The following is a 23,268-nucleotide window of genomic DNA, read 5'->3' as shown; positions in this document are numbered from 1 at the left end:
AGTATGGCCACTCCAGCTTTTTTATGGGTGTTGTTTGCTTGGATAACTTTTCTCCAGCCTTTTATTTTGAGTCTATGTTTGTTCTGACTATTCAGGTGCGTTTCTTGTAGGCAGCAGAAGGTTGGATTGAGTTTTTGATCCATTTAGCCACTCTGTGTCTCTTAACTGGTGCATTTAGTCCATTGACGTTGAGAGAAAGAATTGTCCTGGGATTTAACGCCATCTTTATTTCAAAATTTGGTGTGTCTTTTGGGTAGTCTTGTCTTAGATTAGGTCTTTCAGTTTTTCTCTTAAGACTGGTTTTGTGTCTGTGAAGTTTCTGAGCTGTTTTTTGTCTGTGAAACCATGTATTCTTCCATCAAACCGGAAAGTGAGTTTTGCTGGGTATAGTATTCTGGGTGAAGCATTCATTTCATTCAGTCTTGTCACAATATCCCACCACTGCTTTCTGGCATTGAGCGTTTCTGGTGACAGGTCTGCTGTAAATCTCAGGGAAGCTTGCTTGAACATGATTTCCCCTTTTGATCTTGCTGTTTTCAGAATTCTGTCTCTATCTGTGGGATTTGTCATTGTGACTAGGATGTGTCTTGGGGTGGTTTTTCTGGGGTCTCTTTTGGTTGGTACTCTTCGGGCATGCAGGATTTGATCACATATATTCTTTAGCTCTGGGAGTTTCTCTTTAATGATGTTCTTGACCATTGATTCTTCCTGGAAATTTTCTTCCTGGGTCTCTGGGACTCCAATGATTCTTAAGTTGTTTCTGTTGATCTTATCATAGACTTCTATTTTCGTCTGTTCCCATTCTTTGACTAATTTTTCCATTGTCTGCTCATTTGCTTTAAGTTTTTTGTCCAATCTCTCCTGCTGTATGGAATTGTTATGTATCTCATCTTCCACAGCACCAAGTCTATTCTCAGCTTCTGATACCCTGTCCCAGAGCTTATCATTTTGTCATTCACTTCGTTTACTGACTTTTTCAGGCCTGTTAGTTGACATGTTATTTCAGTTTGGAGTTTTGTCATTTCTGCCTTCATATTTTCTTGGTTCTTATTAGTGTTCTGTTCAACTCGATCCATGGTTTCTTGGAGTCTGTTGAGCACCTTCCATATTGCTAGTCTAAAGTCCTTATCTGAGAGGTTGATTAGTTGTTCAGTCATTATCTGGTCCTCAGAATTGTCATCTTCATTCTCTATGTCTGATGCTGGCCTGCGCTGTTTCCCCATTGTCACATTTGTATTGTGGGTTTTTCTACGTGTTGTAGTGGTATTCATTGTCTATATGATGTAGGCAGCACACTCCTCTGGCTCCTCCCTTTCTGGATGGGCTGACTTGCCTCTAAGGGAGGGGAGTCCTCCGTGGATGAAGCCTCACACTGGGTCAAATCTTAGGCCCGAGCATGTAACAGAGAAGACAGTCCAGAGAGAAATGTTTGCTTCTGTGATATAGCGCCGTTCTTAGTGTGATTTTTCCTTCTTGTTGCAATGGAGTTCTTTCCTTAGAAAGAGTGCACGGCCGCGTAGCGAAGCGGAGCGGCCGTGCTCCTCTGAGCCTCTTTTTGCCCCACTCGCAAGAGTTTCACGCAAGAGGACAGTAGACAGACATAGACAGGTCACACTCACAGTCTTTCACAGCTGAGCCCCACTGGGCCGGTGTACTTTCGCGGATTTTCCCCGCCTGGTGTCACACACAGGGAGCCAGCTTTTGCAAAGGATAGCCGGTTTTTATGCTCTGAAGTCCCTCCCTGAAAATGGCGTCTGGGCGAGCGAGGTTTCTGGAGGCTCTTTTTGCCCCACTCGCAAGAGTTTCACGCAAGAGGACAGTAGACAGACATAGACAGGTCACACTCACAGTCTTTCACAGCTGAGCCCCACTGGGCCGGTGTACTTTCGCGGATTTTCCCCGCCTGGTGTCACACACAGGGAGCCAGCTTTTGCAAAGGATAGCCGGTTTTTTATGCTCTGAAGTCCCTCCCTGAAAATGGCGTCTGGGCGAGCGAGGTTTCTGGAGGCTCTTTTTGCCCCACTCGCAAGAGTTTCACGCAAGAGGACAGTAGACAGACATAGACAGGTCACACTCACAGTCTTTCACAGCTGAGCCCCACTGGGCCGGTGTACTTTCGCGGATTTTCCCCGCCTGGTGTCACACACAGGGAGCCAGCTTTTGCAAAGGATAGCCGGTTTTTATGCTCTGAAGTCCCTCCCTGAAAATGGCGTCTGGGCGAGCGAGGTTTCTGGAGGCTCTTTTTGCCCCACTCGCAAGAGTTTCACGCAAGAGGACAGTAGACAGACATAGACAGGTCACACTCACAGTCTTTCACAGCTGAGCCCCACTGGGCCGGTGTACTTTCGCGGATTTTCCCCGCCTGGTGTCACACACAGGGAGCCAGCTTTTGCAAAGGATAGCCGGCTTTTATGCTCTGAGTCCCTCCCTGAAAATGGCGTCTGGGCGAGCGAGGTTTCTGGAGGCTCTTTTTGCCCCACTCGCAAGAGTTTCACGCAAGAGGACAGTAGACAGACATAGACAGGTCACACTCACAGTCTTTCACAGCTGAGCCCCACTGGGCCGGTGTACTTTCGCGGATTTTCCCCGCCTGGTGTCACACACAGGGAGCCAGCTTTTGCAAAGGATAGCCGGTTTTTATGCTCTGAAGTCCCTCCCTGAAAATGGCGTCTGGGCGAGCGAGGTTTCTGGAGGCTCTTTTTGCCCCACTCGCAAGAGTTTCACGCAAGAGGACAGTAGACAGACATAGACAGGTCACACTCACAGTCTTTCACAGCTGAGCCCCACTGGGCCGGTGTACTTTCGCGGATTTTCCCCGCCTGGTGTCACACACAGGGAGCCAGCTTTTGCAAAGGATAGCCGGTTTTTATGCTCTGAAGTCCCTCCCTGAAAATGGCGTCTGGGCGAGCGAGGTTTCTGGAGGCTCTTTTTGCCCCACTCGCAAGAGTTTCACGCAAGAGGACAGTAGACAGACATAGACAGGTCACACTCACAGTCCTTTCACAGCTGAGCCCCACTGGGCCGGTGTACTTTCGCGGATTTTCCCCGCCTGGTGTCACACACAGGGAGCCAGCTTTTGCAAAGGATAGCCGGTTTTTATGCTCTGAAGTCCCTCCCTGAAAATGGCGTCTGGGCGAGCGAGGTTTCTGGAGGCTCTTTTTGCCCCACTCGCAAGAGTTTCACGCAAGAGGACAGTAGACAGACATAGACAGGTCACACTCACAGTCTTTCACAGCTGAGCCCCACTGGGCCGGTGTACTTTCGCGGATTTTCCCCGCCTGGTGTCACACACAGGGAGCCAGCTTTTGCAAAGGATAGCCGGTTTTTTATGCCTCTGAAGTCCCTCCCTGAAAATGGCGTCTGGGCGAGCGAGGTTTCTGGAGGCTCTTTTTGCCCCACTCGCAAGAGTTTCACGCAAGAGGACAGTAGACAGACATAGACAGGTCACACTCACAGTCTTTCACAGCTGAGCCCACTGGGCCGGTGTACTTTCGCGGATTTTCCCCGCCTGGTGTCACACACAGGGAGCCAGCTTTTGCAAAGGATAGCCGGCTTTTATGCTCTGAAGTCCCTCCCTGAAAATGGCGTCTGGGCGAGCGAGGTTTCTGGAGGCTCTTTTTGCCCCACTCGCAAGAGTTTCACGCAAGAGGACAGTAGACAGACATAGACAGGTCACACTCACAGTCTTTCACAGCTGAGCCCCACTGGGCCGGTGTACTTTCGCGGATTTTCCCCGCCTGGTGTCACACACAGGGAGCCAGCTTTTGCAAAGGATAGCCGGTTTTTATGCTCTGAAGTCCCTCCCTGAAAATGGCGTCTGGGCGAGCGAGGTTTCTGGAGGCTCTTTTTGCCCCACTCGCAAGAGTTTCACGCAAGAGGACAGTAGACAGACATAGACAGGTCACACTCACAGTCTTTCACAGCTGAGCCCCACTGGGCCGGTGTACTTTCGCGGATTTTCCCCGCCTGGTGTCACACACAGGGAGCCAGCTTTTGCAAAGGATAGCCGGCTTTTATGCTCTGAAGTCCCTCCCTGAAATGGCGTCTGGGCGAGCGAGGTTTCTGGAGGCTCTTTTTGCCCCACTCGCAAGAGTTTCACGCAAGAGGACAGTAGACAGACATAGACAGGTCACACTCACAGTCTTTCACAGCTGAGCCCCACTGGGCGGTGTACTTTCGCGGATTTTCCCCGCCTGGTGTCACACACAGGGAGCCAGCTTTTGCAAAGGATAGCCGGTTTTTATGCTCTGAAGTCCCTCCCTGAAAATGGCGTCTGGGCGAGCGAGGTTTCTGGAGGCTCTTTTTGCCCCACTCGCAAGAGTTTCACGCAAGAGGACAGTAGACAGACATAGACAGGTCACACTCACAGTCTTTCACAGCTGAGCCCCACTGGGCCGGTGTACTTTCGCGGATTTTCCCCGCCTGGTGTCACACACAGGGAGCCAGCTTTTGCAAAGGATAGCCGGCTTTTATGCTCTGAAGTCCCTCCCTCGAAATATACTACTCTTAAGAGGGTAGACAATTAAGAATCACAAAATGATCTTAAAACAATACAATAAAACCCAGATCATTATTTATTTTCTTAAATTGTTAGGATCTGGTATTCAAAAGACTACACAAAGCAATGAGTTTTTCATTAAAGAATTTTATTAAGCACAAGTCAAGCAAGTATTAAGTCCCGAAGCTGACCAGTCAGGGCCATCACCTTTTAGAAGCAGAGTAACCTAACCTTGTTTAAGGGGCTAACTTTTATGCTCTAAACCGCAATTCATAATTTCCCTATGCCCTTTACAGTGATTGGTTAGATACATCTGGAGGCTATATTGTTCACATATTCTTGGGAACTGTCAGGTCATCAGTTTCCTTCTACATTTTATGGATTAGCATTTTGTTCAGGACGTAGTTGGAAGGTAACTGTGAGGCAAACTCACCCTGTCTACTTGCAGAAAGCCTCATTCCAGAGAGGGGCGGGTTTCAGGAGATGGTTGAGGGATGACTGAGAGATTAGCTAGTGTGTATAAAATGACTGACATCTTAAGATGAAGAAATTTATGCTAAATCTTAATTCAGGGTAGCCTTACAAAATTACATATTCTGGTTTGTTTCTTACCAATAATTTACTTTGAAGCTAAGTGATGCAAATCCAATTTTTTGTTAGGAAAAATTACTTACACAACAATATTTTATATTTTTTCTGGAAAAAAGAAACCTTTCGTGTTTCCTTATCAAAGTTCCTAAAGTTCCTGGCATTTTGTATCTTGAGTTTTCCTCTCTACACAGTCAAAACAAGATATTTAATTAGTATTTTCTAAGAAGACAAACCTGTCAAAGATTCTCAGAGAATCTTTGAGACTCTGCCTCCATGTGAACTGAAAGAAATAAATTTATGTATCTTTTAACTTTCCAAAGATTCAGGTATTATGATTCCATCAGCTAAATCAACTTATTGATTGGGAACCTAATGGGAGGTTTGGAGTGATTACATATGTTTTACTTCTCATATAAAATATTTTAAAGCAAGAAAATGTCAGTATTTGTTTGCTGAGTTATATTATTTATTCTATGCAAATCTAAGCAAGTCTTAAAAAAAATTCAAGAGAATATGCTTGTCTTCCATTACATTTAATATGTTTAATATATATAGAGTTATGTAGATCTTTCCTTTTATAGTTCAGTTCAGAGTGATTTTGTCCAATATCATTGTTTTACAAGAGGACACAAAAATTCAAGAAATCCAAATAAATCTTTATGGCAATATAGTTACTGTCAAAGATAATATGAAAACTAAGGCTTCTTACAAAGTAGATTATTATTATCATTTAGTAAGATAATGGTATTAAACATTCATGAAAAATTTATAAAGATTTCTAAAATGTTATTGTAGTAAACAAAAACATAAGGGGAAGAAAAGGACAGTTTTGTTCACTTATCTCAAAGTACCATAAACTTTCATTTATATATATATATATATATATATATATATATATATATATATGTATACAAGTTTTTTGTTTTCATTTAATATAAAGGCTACCTGTGTTATCTATTTGCTTTTGGATTAATATATGATTCTAAACATTTACAATTAGAATGATAGTATGTGAGAATAATCACTAAAAATTTTGTTTGGACTGGAGAGGGAGGCTGCAATTGGACTCTGGAGACCCCACATGCCAGGACTTCTGTTCCTCTTCTACTGGTATGTTAGGGTCTCTGGGCAGACAGCTGGCCAAGACCCCCTGGACTGACCACTTAGTCAGATCCCCCCACACCAGACTGACCTTTAGGGCCAGACCTGGTAACTCGGGCCCTGGGGGGAGGGAGGAGGAGAGAAAATCCTCCCCTATGCATACTGGACCCCCTGCAGTCTTTTCTTACTAATACTCATCTTCAAAACTGCACGGGCACATTTGCGCCCATGTGACAAATATACTTTTTAAGCATTATCTAAAAATGTTCTTTTTTTTTTTTGGTTTTTGGGCCACACCCAGTGACGCTCAGGGGGTTACTCCTGGCTATGCGCTCAGAAGTCGCTCCTGGCTTGGGGGACCATATGGGATGCCGGGGGATCGAACCGCGGTCCGTCCTAGGCTAGCGCAGGTAAGGCAGGCACCTTACCTTTAGCGCCACCGCCCGGCCCCTAAAAATGTTCTTAATTCTAGAATGTTCCTAGGAGAGGAAACGGAATGCCCAAATTTTTAGGATAACATCAGATAGATCTTTAAAGTCAGTCTTTATGTGTATGTGACTTTCCATACTGACTCCAAGCCTAAACCATAAACAATTCATCTATATATTGTATATAGCCCCTATCATGTATTGCTCCCCCCCACACCCCTGTGTCTCTTCTACTCCCTTATCTCCCAACCCTGATCCATTATCTTCCCCTTTTAACCCTCTTTACCTTCAGTTCCTAATTCGGTAGGCACCAAGACTGACCTCCTACCCCAATAGACCACCGTCCAGCTCCTCAGTGAAAGACACCCTCTTGGTTCCCGATCTCATGTCTCGGCTAAGAACTACAACCAACACGCCTGCTGACTCATGGTTGGTGGCCCCTCTCACCGGCATCAAATCGTGGACTGTTGCATGATACCGGAATCAGCTTCAGCAAAACCCCCAGCTCAAGGACACTATAGGGTTCCATAATGCCACAAAACATGTCTCAAACTCAAGTCCAAGGTCTGTGATACGAAAAAGTACCTTGGCTTTTACTTCCCACAAGAATATCTCAAAAGACCTAATTGGGAGGTCTATATTGCCTATGGAAACTTAATACCTTTATATGCATATAATGCATCTTAAGATGTGTATTCCTAAATATACAGGTAGCCTCCTCCATTACTCGTTGTCTTCAAATATCTTTTTTTTCTTTCTTTTTATAAAAACTCAGTTATATTTATTTGTTCTATTTTAATATATACATATTTTCTCTATCCTTACCCTTTTTGGTGCTGCTTGGCACAAAAAGCCTTGCGTGGGTAAAAGCTCAGATCAAAACCAGATCACAGAGGCTGTGTGTGTAGCCTGTCATCCTTACCCAGAATACCACCAGCAATACAATAAGTTTTTGTATGGGCACAGTAAAGAAGGGGAAACCATAGACATAGGAACAAGATCTTATCTACTAGGGATAAGAAATCACACAAGGGTGCCTCCAATCCTGGATATTTGTCATGTGGATACAACTCAGTCTCCAGGAGATTGGACAGTGTTAGTTCAATCCCAAACCCCAGATCCCAGATGTAGAACTGATACAGCTCTGGGCAACAACACCAGGAACTAAGCTTCATTGGGAGATTTATAATACCACTCTGGCACCAACTTATGCCAGTTTTGATATGACAACGAGGAAATGACAACTTGACCTAAGACCAGGTTGTCCTATCATATCACCTAACACTAAACAGAAATCAGAAGATATATCGTCCTTTGAACTGTGAAAAATAAGAGCACCAACTACCGAAAACTGACTTTGACAACCGGGACTGGGCAGAACTTACCTTGGGACCAATAAGGAAAACCCTACCCTAGGTTGTAGCCCAGGACTCTTAAAAAACAAACAAAAAAAACAAGATTTCTTATTACAGAGGCCCAAATTTGACAACAGAGACTGAGTAGAACCTTTGGATCCATAATATCCTAGGCTTCGGCTTAGGGACTGAACGAAAACAGGGAGCACTTGTTACAGAAGACTGAACACAACAACAGTGATAGAACAGAACCTCTAGAACCGTAAAGACTCTATCCTAGACCCTGTCCTATGACCTGCACAAATACCAAGATCGCTAGCTATAGTGGCCTGATTTTCTCATCCACAACTGAGAGGAAAGTTTCCTGGCACCACAAAAAAGCCCGTGGGATGGGGTAATGAGAATATATGGAGCCAGTGGTTGATCCCATGATGGTATGCTTCAAAGATGAAGAAACCCTGAATCTCTTAGGCCTCAGGAATTCCCTTTCTTCCCCAATGCTTACTGTGCCTATGCAAAAAAAAAAAAAAAAAGTGGAGGGAACACGCCAAACCCTGCCACTCCAGCACCCCTTCTTTTTCTTGTTTTGTTAGTTCTTGACTTTATTTTCCTTCCACTTTTTTCTTTTTCACTCTTGTGGTTATCATTTGGAGGTTTTTTCTTTGCTAGGTGCATTCTTTCTTTCTCCTTCCTTCCTTCCTTCCTTCCTTCCTTCCTTCCTTCCTTCCTTCCTTCCTTCCTTCCTTCCTTCCTTCCTTCCTTCCTTCCTGCCTCCCTCCCTCCCTCCCTCCCTCCCTCCCTCCCTCCCTCCCTCCTTCCTTCCTTCCTTCTTCCTTCTTTCTTTCTCTCTCTCTCTTTCTCCCTCCCTCCCTCCCTCCCCCTCCCCCCTCTCTCTCTCTCTTCTCTCTTCTCTCTTTCTTTCTTCTTTCTTCTTTCTTTCTTCTTTCTTTCTTTCTTTCTTTCTTCTTTCTTTCTTTTTTCTTTCTTTCTTTCTTTCTTTCTTTCTTTCTTTCTTTCTTTCTTTCTTTCTTTCTTTTCTTTTTCTTTTCTTTTTTTTGGTAGTTGCTACCAAATTTTTTTCTTCCCCTTTTCTTATCCTTTTTTATCTCCATAGACAACAGAATAGATACCCGGGCCCGGAGAGATAGCACAGCGGCGTTTGCCTTGCAAGCAGCCAATCCAGGACCAAAGGTGGTTGGTTCGAATCCCGGTGTCCCATATGGTCCCCCGTGCCTGCCAGGAGCTATTTCTGAGCAGACAGCCAGGAGTAATCCCTGAGCAACGCCGGGATGGCCCAAAAAAAACAAAAACAAAAACAAAACAAAACAAAACAAAACCAAAATAGATACCCAATCTACAACAAGCTGTAAAGTGGAGACCAGATACACTAGTATTCTGGGGGATTAAAGGAGGAAAATATGGGATACATGCTGGGAACAGGGGTGGAGGGAGGACAACACTGGTGGTGGGAATGCCCCTCATTCACTGTTACAATGTATCATAAATAATTCTGTGAAAAGATTTGTAATGCACTTTGGTCACAATAAACATTTTTTAAAAAAATTTTGTTTGGACAAGTAAGAAAATATACAGGTAAAATATTATGTGATTTTTGAAATTAGATTATAAAAGATGTCCTATGATACCAAAAAAGATGTTATATGCTTATTTTTTAAGGAATAGTAACAGCATTCACAGAAATCTAAAAGTACTACATATTACCTACCTGCTGTTTTGATAGATTTGTTCCAGTTTGTTGGCTAATATATGGTATTCTTCCTTTAACTTTTTCAAAAATGTGTTCTGGGAGACATCAATGAAAACTGTTCATTTTCTAGAACAAGAAAACCCACCAAACATTAGATGTTTATTGGTTGTAGCATTGTGGTTATATGTAGAATTGCAAAGAACTAATTCCTATAAAGCACTAGTATCACTTTATTTATTTTTTTAATTTTAATTAATTTTATTTTAGTCATGATTTGCACTTTTAATAATTACTTTATTTAGTCACTGTGTTTATAAAATTTTTCATAATTAAGTTTTATTTTTAAAAATATGTTCACCATTGCTCATCATTAGGGAAATCCAAATCAAGACAACAATGAGGTACCACCTTATACCAGTGAGGATGGCACACATCAAAAATAATGGGACCTGGACTGGAGAGATAGCATGGAGGTAAGGCGTTTGCCTTGCATGCAGGAGGACTGTGGTTTAAAGCCTGGCATACCATATGGTACCCCAAGCCTGCCAGGAACGATTTCTGAGCATAGAGCCAGGAGTAACCCCTGAGCGCTGCTGAGTGTGACCCCCCCCCCAAAAAAAAAATAATGGGATCTGGGCCAGAGAGATAGCATTGAGGTAAGGCGTTTGCCTTGCTTGCAGGACGGTGGTTCAAATCCCGACATACCATATGGTCCTCAGAGCCTGCCAGGAGCAAATTCTGAGCGTAGATCCAGGAGTAACCCCTGAGTGCTGCTGGGTGTGGACCAGTGGCTATAGCGATAGTGCAGTGGTAGAGCATTTGGCTTGCACCTGGTTGACCCAGGATGGACTTGGACTTGATCCCTGGTGTCACATATGGTCCCCCAAGCCTGTAGTGATTTCTGAGCACAAAGCTAGGAGAAACCCCTGAGCGTCACTGGCTCTGGCCCAAAGTTTAAAAACCAAAAAAAAAAAAAAAAGGGACCAATCTCTGTTGGCAGGGATGAGATGATGTGGCAAGAAAGGGACTCTCATCCACTGCTGGTGGGAATGCTGCCTGGTTCAATGCCTATGGAAAACAGTATGGATGGTGCTCGGGAAACTCAGAATTGAGCAGTCATATGGCCCAGCAATCTCACTCCTGGGTATCTATCCCTAGGATAGAAAGACATTCACTCAAAAATATGTAAATAGCACACCACTATTCATTGCAACACTCAGCACAAGATTCCAAGAGTTGGAATCAACATAGATGTCCAACAACCGATGAATGGATCATGGTTCATATACACAATGGAATATTACATAGCAGTAAGAAACAATACACTCATGCAATTTGCAGCAACATGGATAGAACTAGAAAATATGTTAAATAAAGTAAGCCAGAAGAAGGATAAATATAGAATGACAGCACTTATTTGAGGTTCCTAGAATATATACCATATATACACACAATACTCCATGAAGAAACACAATGGTCTAAATGGTAGAAACTCCAAACACCATCGGTACCAGGGTATAGTGAGAAGTGATCAAATTAAGCAGAAGAGGGGAAACGCAAAGCCTTGACTATATTTTATACCATAAAGAAACCAGCAAAGACAGAAACAGTAGTTTAGATAAATACAGAATGACAGCACTTATTTGAGTTTCCTAGAATATATACTATATATACACACAATACTCAATGAAGAAACACAACGGTCTAAATGGAAGAAACTCCAAACACCATAGGTACCAGGGTACAGTGAGGAGAAGTGATCAAATTAAGCAGAAGAGGGGAAACACAAAGCCTTGACTATCTTTTATACCATAAAGGAACCAGCAACAACAGAAACATTAGTTTAGAGTGAACAGCTGTTCAATCAACCTCTCACTAAAAAGGCCTATAATAATGTTCTAATGTATTTATCAACAGAACCAGGTGCAGAATATGACTAGAAACCAGGGACTCCCACTGTAGGGCTTACTATCAATATGTTCTAGTTCTTTAATTTTATTAGGTATAAAGTAATTCTTCAGTTTCTTTGTCCACAGTGGTTCTTGGAGATATAGGGCAGACACCCTAATTTTGCAATCTGGTGCTCATATCAAGACAATGTTATGATAATGTTCTACAGTTTACCCATTTCCTTTTGATTATCTCTTCTATTAGGACCTAAAAGCATACAACAATTGAGACCATTGGAACAGACAACTGTGCACCACACACTTAAATTACTGTTATCCCTTTTCCTTTTGTTTTCTTTCCCTTTCTTTCTTTTTTCTTTTTCCTTTCTTCTTTCCTTCTCTTTTTCAATTCAACAGCTGTTATTATTATATCATAAAGCCCATGCTGACAGTTTCTTTTTAGGAAAGGAACCTCAATGTACAAGACAAGGTGGATGGGACCACATAGGGTAGACACTATTAGAGTGCTTACTACCATATTGCTTAGATTCACTCTAGATGTGAAAATTATGCTTAACTTAAAATGCTCCAGCCACAATCTAACCCTTAAAGCTTCATTTAGCAAAGTTCACCCCTGTCATCGATGAAGCACCTAAAAATTGGAAAATCTCCCCATCCCGAGGCACCAGCCAAATTTTTTTTTTACTTATTGCTTCTCTATTTTTCCCTATTTTTTCTTTCTCTCCAAATATATATCTTAGCCATTTATTTATCTTTTCTAATTCAATTATTTTATAAGTGCTCAGATCCATTCTGTTAGGGTCAGGCCTCCAACAACAGCTTATGAATAGATTTCTAATGTCTGTCTATATGTGGGAATTAGTTTGTATAGAATTGACTTCTTTGTCTTCTCAACCTATACTACAAACAATCCATGCCTATATTGTATATAGCCCCTTATATATTTTATACCTCCCCCTCTTCAAAACTCTTTCTATTCTCTTGTTCCCCAAATCCTGATCTATTATTCCCCCCAATTTAACCCTCTTTACCCTCAGTTCTTTTCTTTCCTTTTCTTTCTTTCTCTTTTTTTGGGCAGGGGGCACACTGGTGACACTCAGGCTATGCATTCAGAAATAGCTCCTGGCTTGGGGACCATATGGGATGCCAAGGGATCAATCTGTGGTCTGTCCTATGTCAGTTGTATGCAAGGCAAATGCCCTACTGTTGCACCACTGCTCCAGCTCCATCACCCTCAGTTCTTAACTCATTAGTTACCAAGACTGACCTCCTGCCCCAACAAGCCACCACCCAGCTCCTAAATCGAAAAGACACCCTCTCAATTATCTCTGGCCCCAGCAACAAGCTGCAACCACCATTCCTGATGATTCATTCTATGTGACCCTTCTTCTCACACATACAATCCCAAATGTAGACTGTTGCATGCCACCAGATTCAGAAGAACCCTCAGCTCAAGAACATTACTGATCCCTTATTGCTGCAAACCATTTCTCAAACTCAATAAGACCATGGTATAGGCTAAAAATATGCCCTTGATCTCCCCCACTCGAGAATATCTCAAAAGATTTAATGGGGATATCTATATTTTCCTTGTATGTTTAATAGTCATACTTCTTAGTGTGTTTATTTCCAAAGGTATATGTAACCTCTTCCATCCTTTTTAATTAATCAATTAATTATCTTTTTTCATTTAGAAAAAACATTGACTCAAAATCAAAGGCTGGAGAAAAATCATCTAAGCAAACAACACCCTTAAAAAAGCTGGAGTGGGGGCCGGAGAGATAGCACAGCGGAGTTTGCCTTGCAAGCAGCCGATCCAGGACCTAAGGTGGTTGGTTTGAATCCTGGCGTCCCATATGGTCCCCTGTGCCTGCCAGGAGCTATTTCTGAGCAGATAGCCAGGAGTAACCCCTGAGCACTGCCGGGTGTGGCCCCAAAAAAAACAAAACAAAACAAAAAGTTTTGGGGCCGGTAAGGTGGCACTAGAGGTAAGGTGTCTGCCTTGCAAGTGCTAGCCAAGGAAGGACAGTGGTTCGATCCCCCGGTGTCCCATATGGTCCCCCCAAGCCAGAGGCAATTTCTGAGCCCTTAGCCAGGAGTAACCCCTGAGCATCAAACAGGTGTGGCCCCCCCCCAAAAAAAAAGCTGGAATGGGGCTGGAGAGATAGCATGGAGGTAGGGTGTTTGCATGCAGAAGAATGGTGGGTTGAATCCCGGCATCCCATATGGTCCCCCCAAGCCTGCCAGGAACTATTCTGAGCAGAGTCGGGAATAACCCCTGAGCGCTGCCAGGTGTTTTCCCCCCTCCCCCCAAAAAGCTGGAGTGGCCATATTAATATCAGACAACACAAACTTTAGACTCAGATAAGTTGAAAAGGACATAAATGGACACTTCATACTAATCAAGGGATATTGCAACAGGAAGAAGTCACACTATTAAACATATATGCACCCAATGAGAGATCAGTAAAATATCTAATACAATTATTGACAAATTTGAAAGGGGATATCAATAATAACACAATAATTGTGGGAGACCTCAACATAGCCCTGTCAACACTTGATAGATCAACCAGACTGAAACCCAACAAAAATATATCAGTCCTGAAAAGAAAAATGGAAGAAAAAGGCCTAGTAGATATGTATAGGACACTCCATATCCAGAAACCTGGATACACATTCTTCTGCAATGTACATGAGTTATTCTTTAGAATAGATCACATGCTATCACATAAAACATACCTCCATAAAATCAAGGGGCTACCTCGCTGACTACAAGGCTCTGAAATTAGATGTGAACTACAAAGGGACACAGAAGAAAAACTTTAACATCTGAAAATTAAACAGCCTACTACTGAAGAACCAGTAGGTCTGAGATGAAATAAAAGAGGAAATCAAAACTTTCCTAAAAAAACAATGACAATAAAGACACAAACTATCAGAATCTATGGACACTGCAAAAGTGGTCCTGAGAGGAAAATTTATAGCTTTGCAAGCATACATCAGGAAGGAAGAAGGAGCATACCTGAGTAGCTTAATGATGCAGCTTATTAAATTAGAAAATGGTCATCAATAGGAACCAAAATTAGGGAGACAGAAGGTAATAACAATGGTTAGAGCAGAAATCAATGAAGTGGAAACCCAAAAAACAATCCGAAAGATCAAAGAAAGCAGAAGTTGATTCTTTGAAAAAATGAACAAGATTGATAGACCATTGGCAAAACTCACAAAGAAAGAGAGAGAGAGAAACTTGATAACCCGTATTAGAATTGAAAAGGGGAGATCACTACAGATACTGCAGAAATTCAAAGGGTAATCAAAGACTACTTTGAGAAACTCTATGCCACAAAATATGAGAACCTGGAAGAAATGGATAAATTCTTAAATTCTTATAAACTTCCATGGTTGAAGAAGGAGGATGTAGCATATCTAAACACTCCCATCACTATTGAGGAAATTAAAATGGTAATCAAGTGTCTGCCCCAAAACAAAAGCAAAGGTCTGATGGATTCACTAATGAATTCTTTTAAGCCTTTCAAGAAGAACTACTACCAATCCTTGCCAGGCTCTTCATGAAATTCCAAATAGTTTTTATGAAGCCAACATCACCTTGTCATCCAAACCAGAGATGTTGCCAAAAAATAAAATTACAGACCAATATCCCTGATGAACACAAATGCAAAGATCCTCAATAAGATCCTGGCAAATAAGATCCAATGCTTCATCAAGATGATCATTCAGTATGACCAAGTAGGTTTCATCCCAGGAATGCAAGGATGGTTTAACATCCATAAATCTATCAATATAAAACACAACATCAATAACAAGAAAAATAAAAACCACATGATCATATCAATAGGCACAGAGAAAGCATTTGATAAGGTCCAACACCCATTCTTGATCAAAACTCTCAGCAAGAGGGGAATGAAAGGAACCTTTCTCAATATAGTTAATGCCATCTACCACAAGCCAATTGTAGATATTATCCTCAATAAAGAAAAACTAAAAGCCTTCCCTCTAAATTCTGGTACAAGACAAGGCTGTCCTCTCTCACCACTTCTATTCAACATAGTACTGGAAGTACTTGCTATAATGATTAGGCAAGAAAAAGATATCAAGGGAATCCAGATAGGAAAGAAAGAAGTCAAGCTCTCACTATTTGCAGATGACATGATACTATATTTAGAAAACCCTAAAGACTCTACCAAAAAGCTTCTAGAAATAAGAAATTCATATAGCAATGTGGCAGGCTACAAATTTAACAACAAAAATCAATGACCTTTTCATACACCAATAATGATAGGGCAGAAATGGACATTAAGAAAACAACCCCATTCACATTAGTGTCACACAAACAAATATCTTGGAGTCAAGTTGACTAAAGATGTGATGGGCTTATATAAAGAAAACTATAAAAACTTGCTCCAAGAAATAAGAGAGGACATACAAAAATGGAACCACTACCCTACTCATGGATTGGCAGATTAACATAATTAAAATGGCAATACTCACCAAAGCATTGTACATATTTAATGCAATCCCCCTAAAGATACCCATGACATTCTTCAAAGAAGTAGAAATTCATTTGAAACAATAAACACCCACGAATAGCTGAAGCAATTCTTGGGTAAAGGAATATGGGAGGAATTACTTTCCCCAATTTTAAACTGTATTACAAAGCAATAGTTATCAAAACAGCATGGTACTGCAATAAAGACAGATCCTCAGATCAGTGGAATAGGCTTGAGTACTCATAGAATGTTCCCCAGACATACAATCACCTAATTTTTGATAAAGGGGCAAGAAATCCTAAATGAAGCAAGGAAAGCCTCTTCAACAAGTGATGTTGGCAGAACTGGTTAGCCAGTTGCAAAAAAGTGAACTCAGACCCCTAGGTAACACCATATATGATGGTAAAATCCAAATGGATTAAAGACCTGGATAGCAGACCTGAAACCATAAGGTATATAGAACAGCACGTCGGTAAAACACTCCATGACATTGAGAGTAAAGTCATTTTCAAGGAGGAAACAGCACTCTCCAGAAAGCAGAGATAAACAGATAGGAATATATTAAGCTGAGAAGCTTTTGCACCTCAAAGAAAATAGTGCCCAGGATACAAGAGTCACCCACTGAATGGGAGAAATTATGCACCCAATACCCATCAGATAAGGGACTAGTATCCAAAATATACAAGGCACTGACAGAACTTTGCAAGAACATTTAGTCCCATCAAAAATGGGGAGAAGTGAACAAACACTTTGACAAAAAAGAAGTACAAATGGCCAAAAGACACATGAAAAAATGCTACACATAACTAATCATCAGGAAGATGCAAATCAAAACAACTATGAGATACCACCTCACACCACAGAGATTGGCACACATCACAAAGAATGAGAACAAGCAGTGCTGGCGGGAATGTGAAGAGAAAGGAAGTCCTATTCACTGCTGGTGAGAATGCCATCTTGTCCAACCTTTATGGAAGAAGATGTGGAGATTTCTCCAAAAGCTGGAATGTGAGCTCCCATATGATCCAGCTATACCACTCCTAGGGATATATCCTAGGAACACAAAAATATAATACAAAAATCCCATTCTCATACCTATATTCATTAAAGCACTGTTTACAATAGCCAGACTCTGGAAACAGCATAGATACCCCTCAATAGATGAACGGCTAAAGAAACTATGGTACATATACACAGTGGAATATTATGCAGGTCATCAAATTTTCCTATACATGGATGTATATGGAATCTATTATGCTGAGTGAAATAAGTCAGAGGGACAGAGACAGATTCAAAATAGTCTCACTCATTTATGGGTTTTTAGAAAAATAAAAGACATTTTTGCAATAATTCTCAGAGACAAAAGAGAGGATAGCTGGAAGGTCTAGCTCACAATATGAAATTCACCACAGAGTGATGAGTGCAGTTAGAGAAATAATTACACTGACAATTATCATAACAATGTGAATGAATGAGGGATGTAGAAATCCAGTCCCAAATACAGGCAGGGGTTGGGTAGGAGGGAGATTTGGAACACTGGTGATGTGAAAGTTGCACTGGTGAAGGTGGGTGTTCTTTATATGACTGAAACCCAACTAACAATATTTGAAATCAAGGTGTTTAAAAAAAGATATTCAAAAAAAATCTATGTGAAAAAATGAAATACATAATCTACATTATAATTTTTTATTTTACTGTCAATATATGTACTTCAATGAAAATCTGGTCAAGGAAATTTAAGAGTGTAATATTTTTGTGCAAAATAAAAATGAAATGTTTGGGGCCAGCGTGGTGGTGCTAGAGGTAAGGTGTCTGCCTTGCCAGCGCTAGCCTAGGATGAACTGCGGTTCAATCCCCAGGCGTTCCATATGGTCCCCCAAGCCAGGAGCGACTTCTGAGTACATAGCCAGGAGTAACACCTGAGCATTACCAGGTGTGGCCCAAACCCCCCCCCCAAAAAAAAAAGAGTGAGAAACAACAACAACAACAAAATGAAATGTTCTTAATATGATTCTTAAGAATAGTAAATAATTTTATATAATGAGACTTAACTTGACTCCTTGGACATGGGGTTCTGTGAACAGTGAGTCAAACAATAACTTATCCTATCATTTCTTCCTTAAAGTTTAGTAGGAAATACCAGCTATGTCTGGCAAACTTTCATATTTTTTTTTGTGGTTTTTGGGTCACACCCGGCAGTGCTCAGGGGTTACTCCTGGTTCCATGCTCAGAAATTGCTCCTGGCAGGCACGGGGGACCATATGGGACGCTGGGATTCGAACCAATGACCTCTTGCATGAAAGGCAAACGCCTTACCTCCATGCTATCTCTCCAGCCCCAAACTTTCATATTTTTTTCTGGATAAACACCATTATAAGAAAATCTATTAAAATTTTTGGAGGGAGGGCCCGAAGAGATAGCACAGCAGCGTTTGCCTTGCAAGCAGCTGATCCAGGACCAAAGGTGGTTGGTTTGAATCCCGGTGTCCCATATGGTCCCCCGTGCCTGCCAGGAGCTATTTCTGAGTAGACAGCCAGGAGTAACCCCTGAGCAACGCCGGGTGTGGCCCCCCAAAAAAATTTGGAGGGAATTATGTATCTTAATAAAGCACAGTCTTGGGGCCGGCGAGGTGGGGCTAGAGGTAAGGTGTCTGCCTTGCAAGCGCTAGCCAAGGAAGGACCACGGTTCGATCCCCAGTGTCCCATATGGTCCCCCCAAGCCAGGGGCAATTTCTGAGTGCTTAGCCAGGGGTAACCCCTGAGCATCAAATGGGTGAGGCCCGAAAAACCAAACCCCCCCAAAAATAATAAAACACAGTTTTTTTTCTAGAAAAAAATATTTCAATAAATTTACATTTTCAACTATAAAATGAGCTATGTTTTTTACTATGTATCAAAAATTATCATTAAATCATTTTAAATGTAAAGCATAATAACTTCCTTTATTTGTCTTTAATTTTAATTAATGCTTGATAAAAATCTATACCATACCAAGAAAAATTTATCATTGCACTACAAATTAAGCAACAATTTTTTGGAAAAGACAGGCATGATTAAACTTTTGTTTTAATGTACAGTTAGCTTGAGAGTTTGAGATGTGAAATTATAATTACTACACTGTCTTGTTTTGAATAACAATATCTGTGAAAATACAACTCAAAATTGAAAGGAACTACATAATGTTCTTAGTGCACACATCAAAATTGCCTATTTCCAAAGTACATATTATTTTCAAATTAAAGGTAAAGAGTACTGGTCTACTCAGATTTCAGACTAGTGCCAGTGTGATGAAAGATATCAATTTTAGCCAAGCTTTAGCTTGTGGTTAATCTCTTGTATTAAGTTTTTAACAACAATCTAAAGACTTGAAGAGAGCAAAAATTAAATATCATTCTAGATTGAGTTAGGGATATTGGTAAAATCATATAAATATTAAAAATGTTCACAGCTGAAAAATTAAAGAAAGGAATATCAATTTAGGACCACTGATTTATATCCAGCTGTGAGTAAATTAAGAATCATTTATCTTAATTAGTAAAGCTTTTCTCCACTATGGTTGCTGATTCAGACTCTTTAGGCTCTGAGAGAAGCAATTATATGTGTCCTGTGGGAACTGTTTCGTACTACTCAAGAAATTTTAATTGTAAGGTCAGAGGATTTCCTGCAGAATTTCTGACGCTATTTTCTTTATTTAATACATGTACCTGAAAACACATCCAAAAATAAGCCCTCTGTCTACTTGTGTGCTCTCTCAGCTTTGTTTTTGAAAATAGGTAAATAAACAAGTGGTGCAACATATATGAGAGCAGCACTCTGAAATAAAATGAACAGTGAGCAGTACTGCCCATTTTCTCTTTTAAACTTTAATAAATAACTTGGTATAGTTAGCATATTTTCTCTTTGGCCAGCCAAATGTTACAAGTGTTCCTGATGACATTTCACAGAAAGGCCTGGTATGTGTAGTAGTGCCCTGGCTCTCCTCTTTCTATAATACTTACCAGTTCTATCATGTTGTTCTTCCATTTGCTGTATCTTCTTTATTAGCTCCTGTTCTCTTTGCTGGGCCTGAATGGCTTGATCCTTTGCATCATTGAGAAAGCTCTGCTGAATGTTATTTTTTTCCAGTCTATGACGTAAAAATGAGACAGACAAATTTAATTAACAGATGCTAGAAACCCTACCATTTCCCCTATTGACCAACAGTCATACATATTAAACTGTTAAGCTTAAAGGACTATATCTTTTATAGCTCTCAAATAAACCCCTGAATTTCCATATGTCGTGAAAATTCTCAATGTGAGCCAGTGAAAAACTAAGCAATGCACACAGAGAAAAGGGAGAACTTAGTTTTATTACATTAGCCAACCCAATAACACTGCTTCTCCAAAGACAAAGGCCAGACCTCTGTTTTATAGAATATCTAATGAGGAATTGGAGCACTTGCAGGAAGCTGGCAGGAGAAACAGAAATTCTCAAGACAGATAAGGCCATCTCAAGACATAAGTACATTTGGATTATATTCACAGGTTATCAAGATTACAAAGTGAGAATTCAATCATTTCATGGACATCCCATGTTTCATGCTGCCAGACTCAACTGCCCCTTGGCATCTTTTTCTCTTCAAGGCTAGTCTGTTTGAGATATGGTTTTTATTCCTCTTCATGTAAAATATTAATTCATGCATAGATCCAAATGGATGGAAGTATACAACTTAAATTGTTTTTAATTGTGGTATTTTGTAAGTTTTAAAATAGAAATACCTTTTTCTTTATCATACTTAACCCTTGTACCAATCATTCTTTTTTTCTGTGTGTTCCAAATGGTTATTCTTTTCTAAAGATCTTGAGTTACAGGAATGGCAAGAATCAATATATCAAAACTATTTTTAGGGGCCAGAGCGATAGCATGGAGGTAAGGCATTTGCCTTGCATGAAGAAGGTCAGTGGTTCAAATTCCGGCATCCCATATGGTCCCCCAAGCCTGCCAGGAGCAAAAAACAAACAAACAAAAAAACTATCTTGATGGGCCCACAGAGATAGCACAGTGGTGTTTGCCTTGCAAGCAGCCGATCCAGGACCAAGGGTGATTGGTTCGAATCCCGGTGTCCCATATGGTCCCCCGTGCCTGCCAGGAGCTATTTCTGAGCAGACAGCCAGGAGTGACCCCTGAGCACCGCCGGGTGTGGCCCCAAAACAAAAAACAAACAAACAAACAAACAAAAAACTATCTTGAAAATTAATTCTGTAAAGTCCTTTGCTTTTCATCTTGAACATTAAGTGGAATCTCAATAATAACATAGAGACCACTAAATCATTCTGTAATACTACATGTATTTTTCAAATATTTTACACATTTAGCCATGTAATGCGAGTATAAATATAACATTATAATGTATAAATTTATTAGCACTAAACAAACATAAAATTCCTTGACACATCTTAAAAGGAACTTTAAAAAGATGAACTCACTCCTATAACTATCTACTGTGACCAAACATGAATGCAACAGAATGGAGTAATTCATTCCTTTGAGTATAAATTACAATTTTTGTTTTTGGGTCATACCTAGTGGTGCTCAGGTATTACCCCTGGCTCTGCACTCAGAAATCACTCATGGCAGGCTCTTACTTTCCTAGGTAAGAAAACCATTGTTTTTCAAAAACATAATCCCATTTCTACAAGGTTGCCTGACTTGATTCTATTAGAATTGGGAGCATTCTTTACAGAGAAAGAAACACAAACAACTAGAATTCTAAAAAGGAACTGCATAATATAGTAGGGTACTACAAGGCATGTGGCTGACCTGGTTTTGAGCTTTAAGACTCTATTTAATCAAGACCTCACCACAAGTGGTCCTTAAGTGCAGAACCAGTAGTTATGTCCTGAAGTATTTACTGTATGGCACATAAATTAAAATAAAAACAAAAATCATAAACTATTTATGAAGGTCATGATGCATTTCCATCATTTCTCTCTTTAACATTTAAGCTCCATTGCCAGCATGACTGGGATATTTATGAATATACAGGCAGTCTGAATTAGGAGCATAGGCCTTGTATTTTGTAGTATATTTACATTATTTGGGTATCATGCATGTCATATCTCCTTTCAACAACCAGTTCTTGTCAAGAGTGATCATTTCCAACTAAATGGTCAAATTGATCACTTCTTAGTCTCCACTATCTGTGGCAAGCTTCCTACTATTAATTTGTTCTCCTGGCCCATGTCTCTATTGTCTCTGGATACTTTTATATCTCATAAATGAGTGCAATCATTTTATGTCTAACCCTCTCTCTCTGGCACATTTCACAAGGCATAATACTCTACAAATCCATTTATGAATAAGCAAACTTCATGACTTCACTTTTCCTAAGAGCAATGTAGTATTTTTTCTGTTCTTTATGCCAATCTCTTTGGTGTGACATATCTCATTGTTGTTTTGATATGCATATCCATGACAACAATTATGTGGAGTTATTTTTCATGTGCCTTTTGGCTCTTTGTATTTCTTCTTTGAGGATATATCTGTTCATGTCTTCATCCCATTTTTGGATGGGGAGAAGTTTGCTAAGTTCTATCAGTGTCTTGTATATCTTCGATATTAACCTCTTATGTCATGATTATTGGGTGAATAGTTCTCCCATTCCTTGGGTAGTCTTTGTATCCTAGTCACCATTTCCATTTAGGTACAGAATCTTCTTAGTTTTATATAGTACCTTGTTATTATTTGCTTGTACTTGTTTGGTTAGTAGTATTTCATTTTTGAAGATGCATTTTTCTGTATGTAACTTTTGGTTTCAGGTATGGGTTTTTTGTTTGTTTGTTTGTTTGTTTGTTTTTGGTTTTTGGGTCACACCTGGCAGGGCTCAGGGGTTATTCCTGGCTCTATGCTCAGAAATTGCTTCTCGCAGGCTTGGGGGACCATAGGAAATGCTGGGATTCGAATCACCATCCTTCTGCATGCAAGGCAAATGCCCTACATCCATGCTATCTCTCGGTATGATTCATTTTTTATTTTACTTTAGTGCACAGCTTTACAGATGGCTACAAGTTAACATTTTTGCATGTAGCTGATCATTTTTTCCCAACATCACTTTTAGAGAGTGCTATATTTTGTATACTTTAATCTTTATCAAAGATAAATGAATCATATACCTGAGAGCACTCT

At 40.5% G+C, this 23,268-nt stretch overlaps 1 protein-coding gene across 1 annotated transcript in view; it reads right to left on the bottom strand.

The window, feature by feature from the left end:
- Positions 1 to 23,268, bottom strand: part of SDCCAG8 (SHH signaling and ciliogenesis regulator SDCCAG8) — a 103,028-nt gene that overhangs the window by 9,142 nt on the left and 70,618 nt on the right. The window contains 3 exon segments of the mRNA XM_049777565.1: positions 9,700 to 9,784; positions 9,787 to 9,807; positions 20,100 to 20,227. Coding sequence (XP_049633522.1) covers positions 9,700 to 9,784; positions 9,787 to 9,807; positions 20,100 to 20,227 — 234 coding nt within the window.

Source organism: Suncus etruscus, chromosome 7, assembly GCF_024139225.1.
Source record: "Suncus etruscus isolate mSunEtr1 chromosome 7, mSunEtr1.pri.cur, whole genome shotgun sequence".
NCBI lineage: Eukaryota > Metazoa > Chordata > Mammalia > Eulipotyphla > Soricidae > Suncus > Suncus etruscus.
Note: the sequence above shows the minus strand (reverse complement) of the source record. Positions and strands in the feature narration are given on the sequence as shown.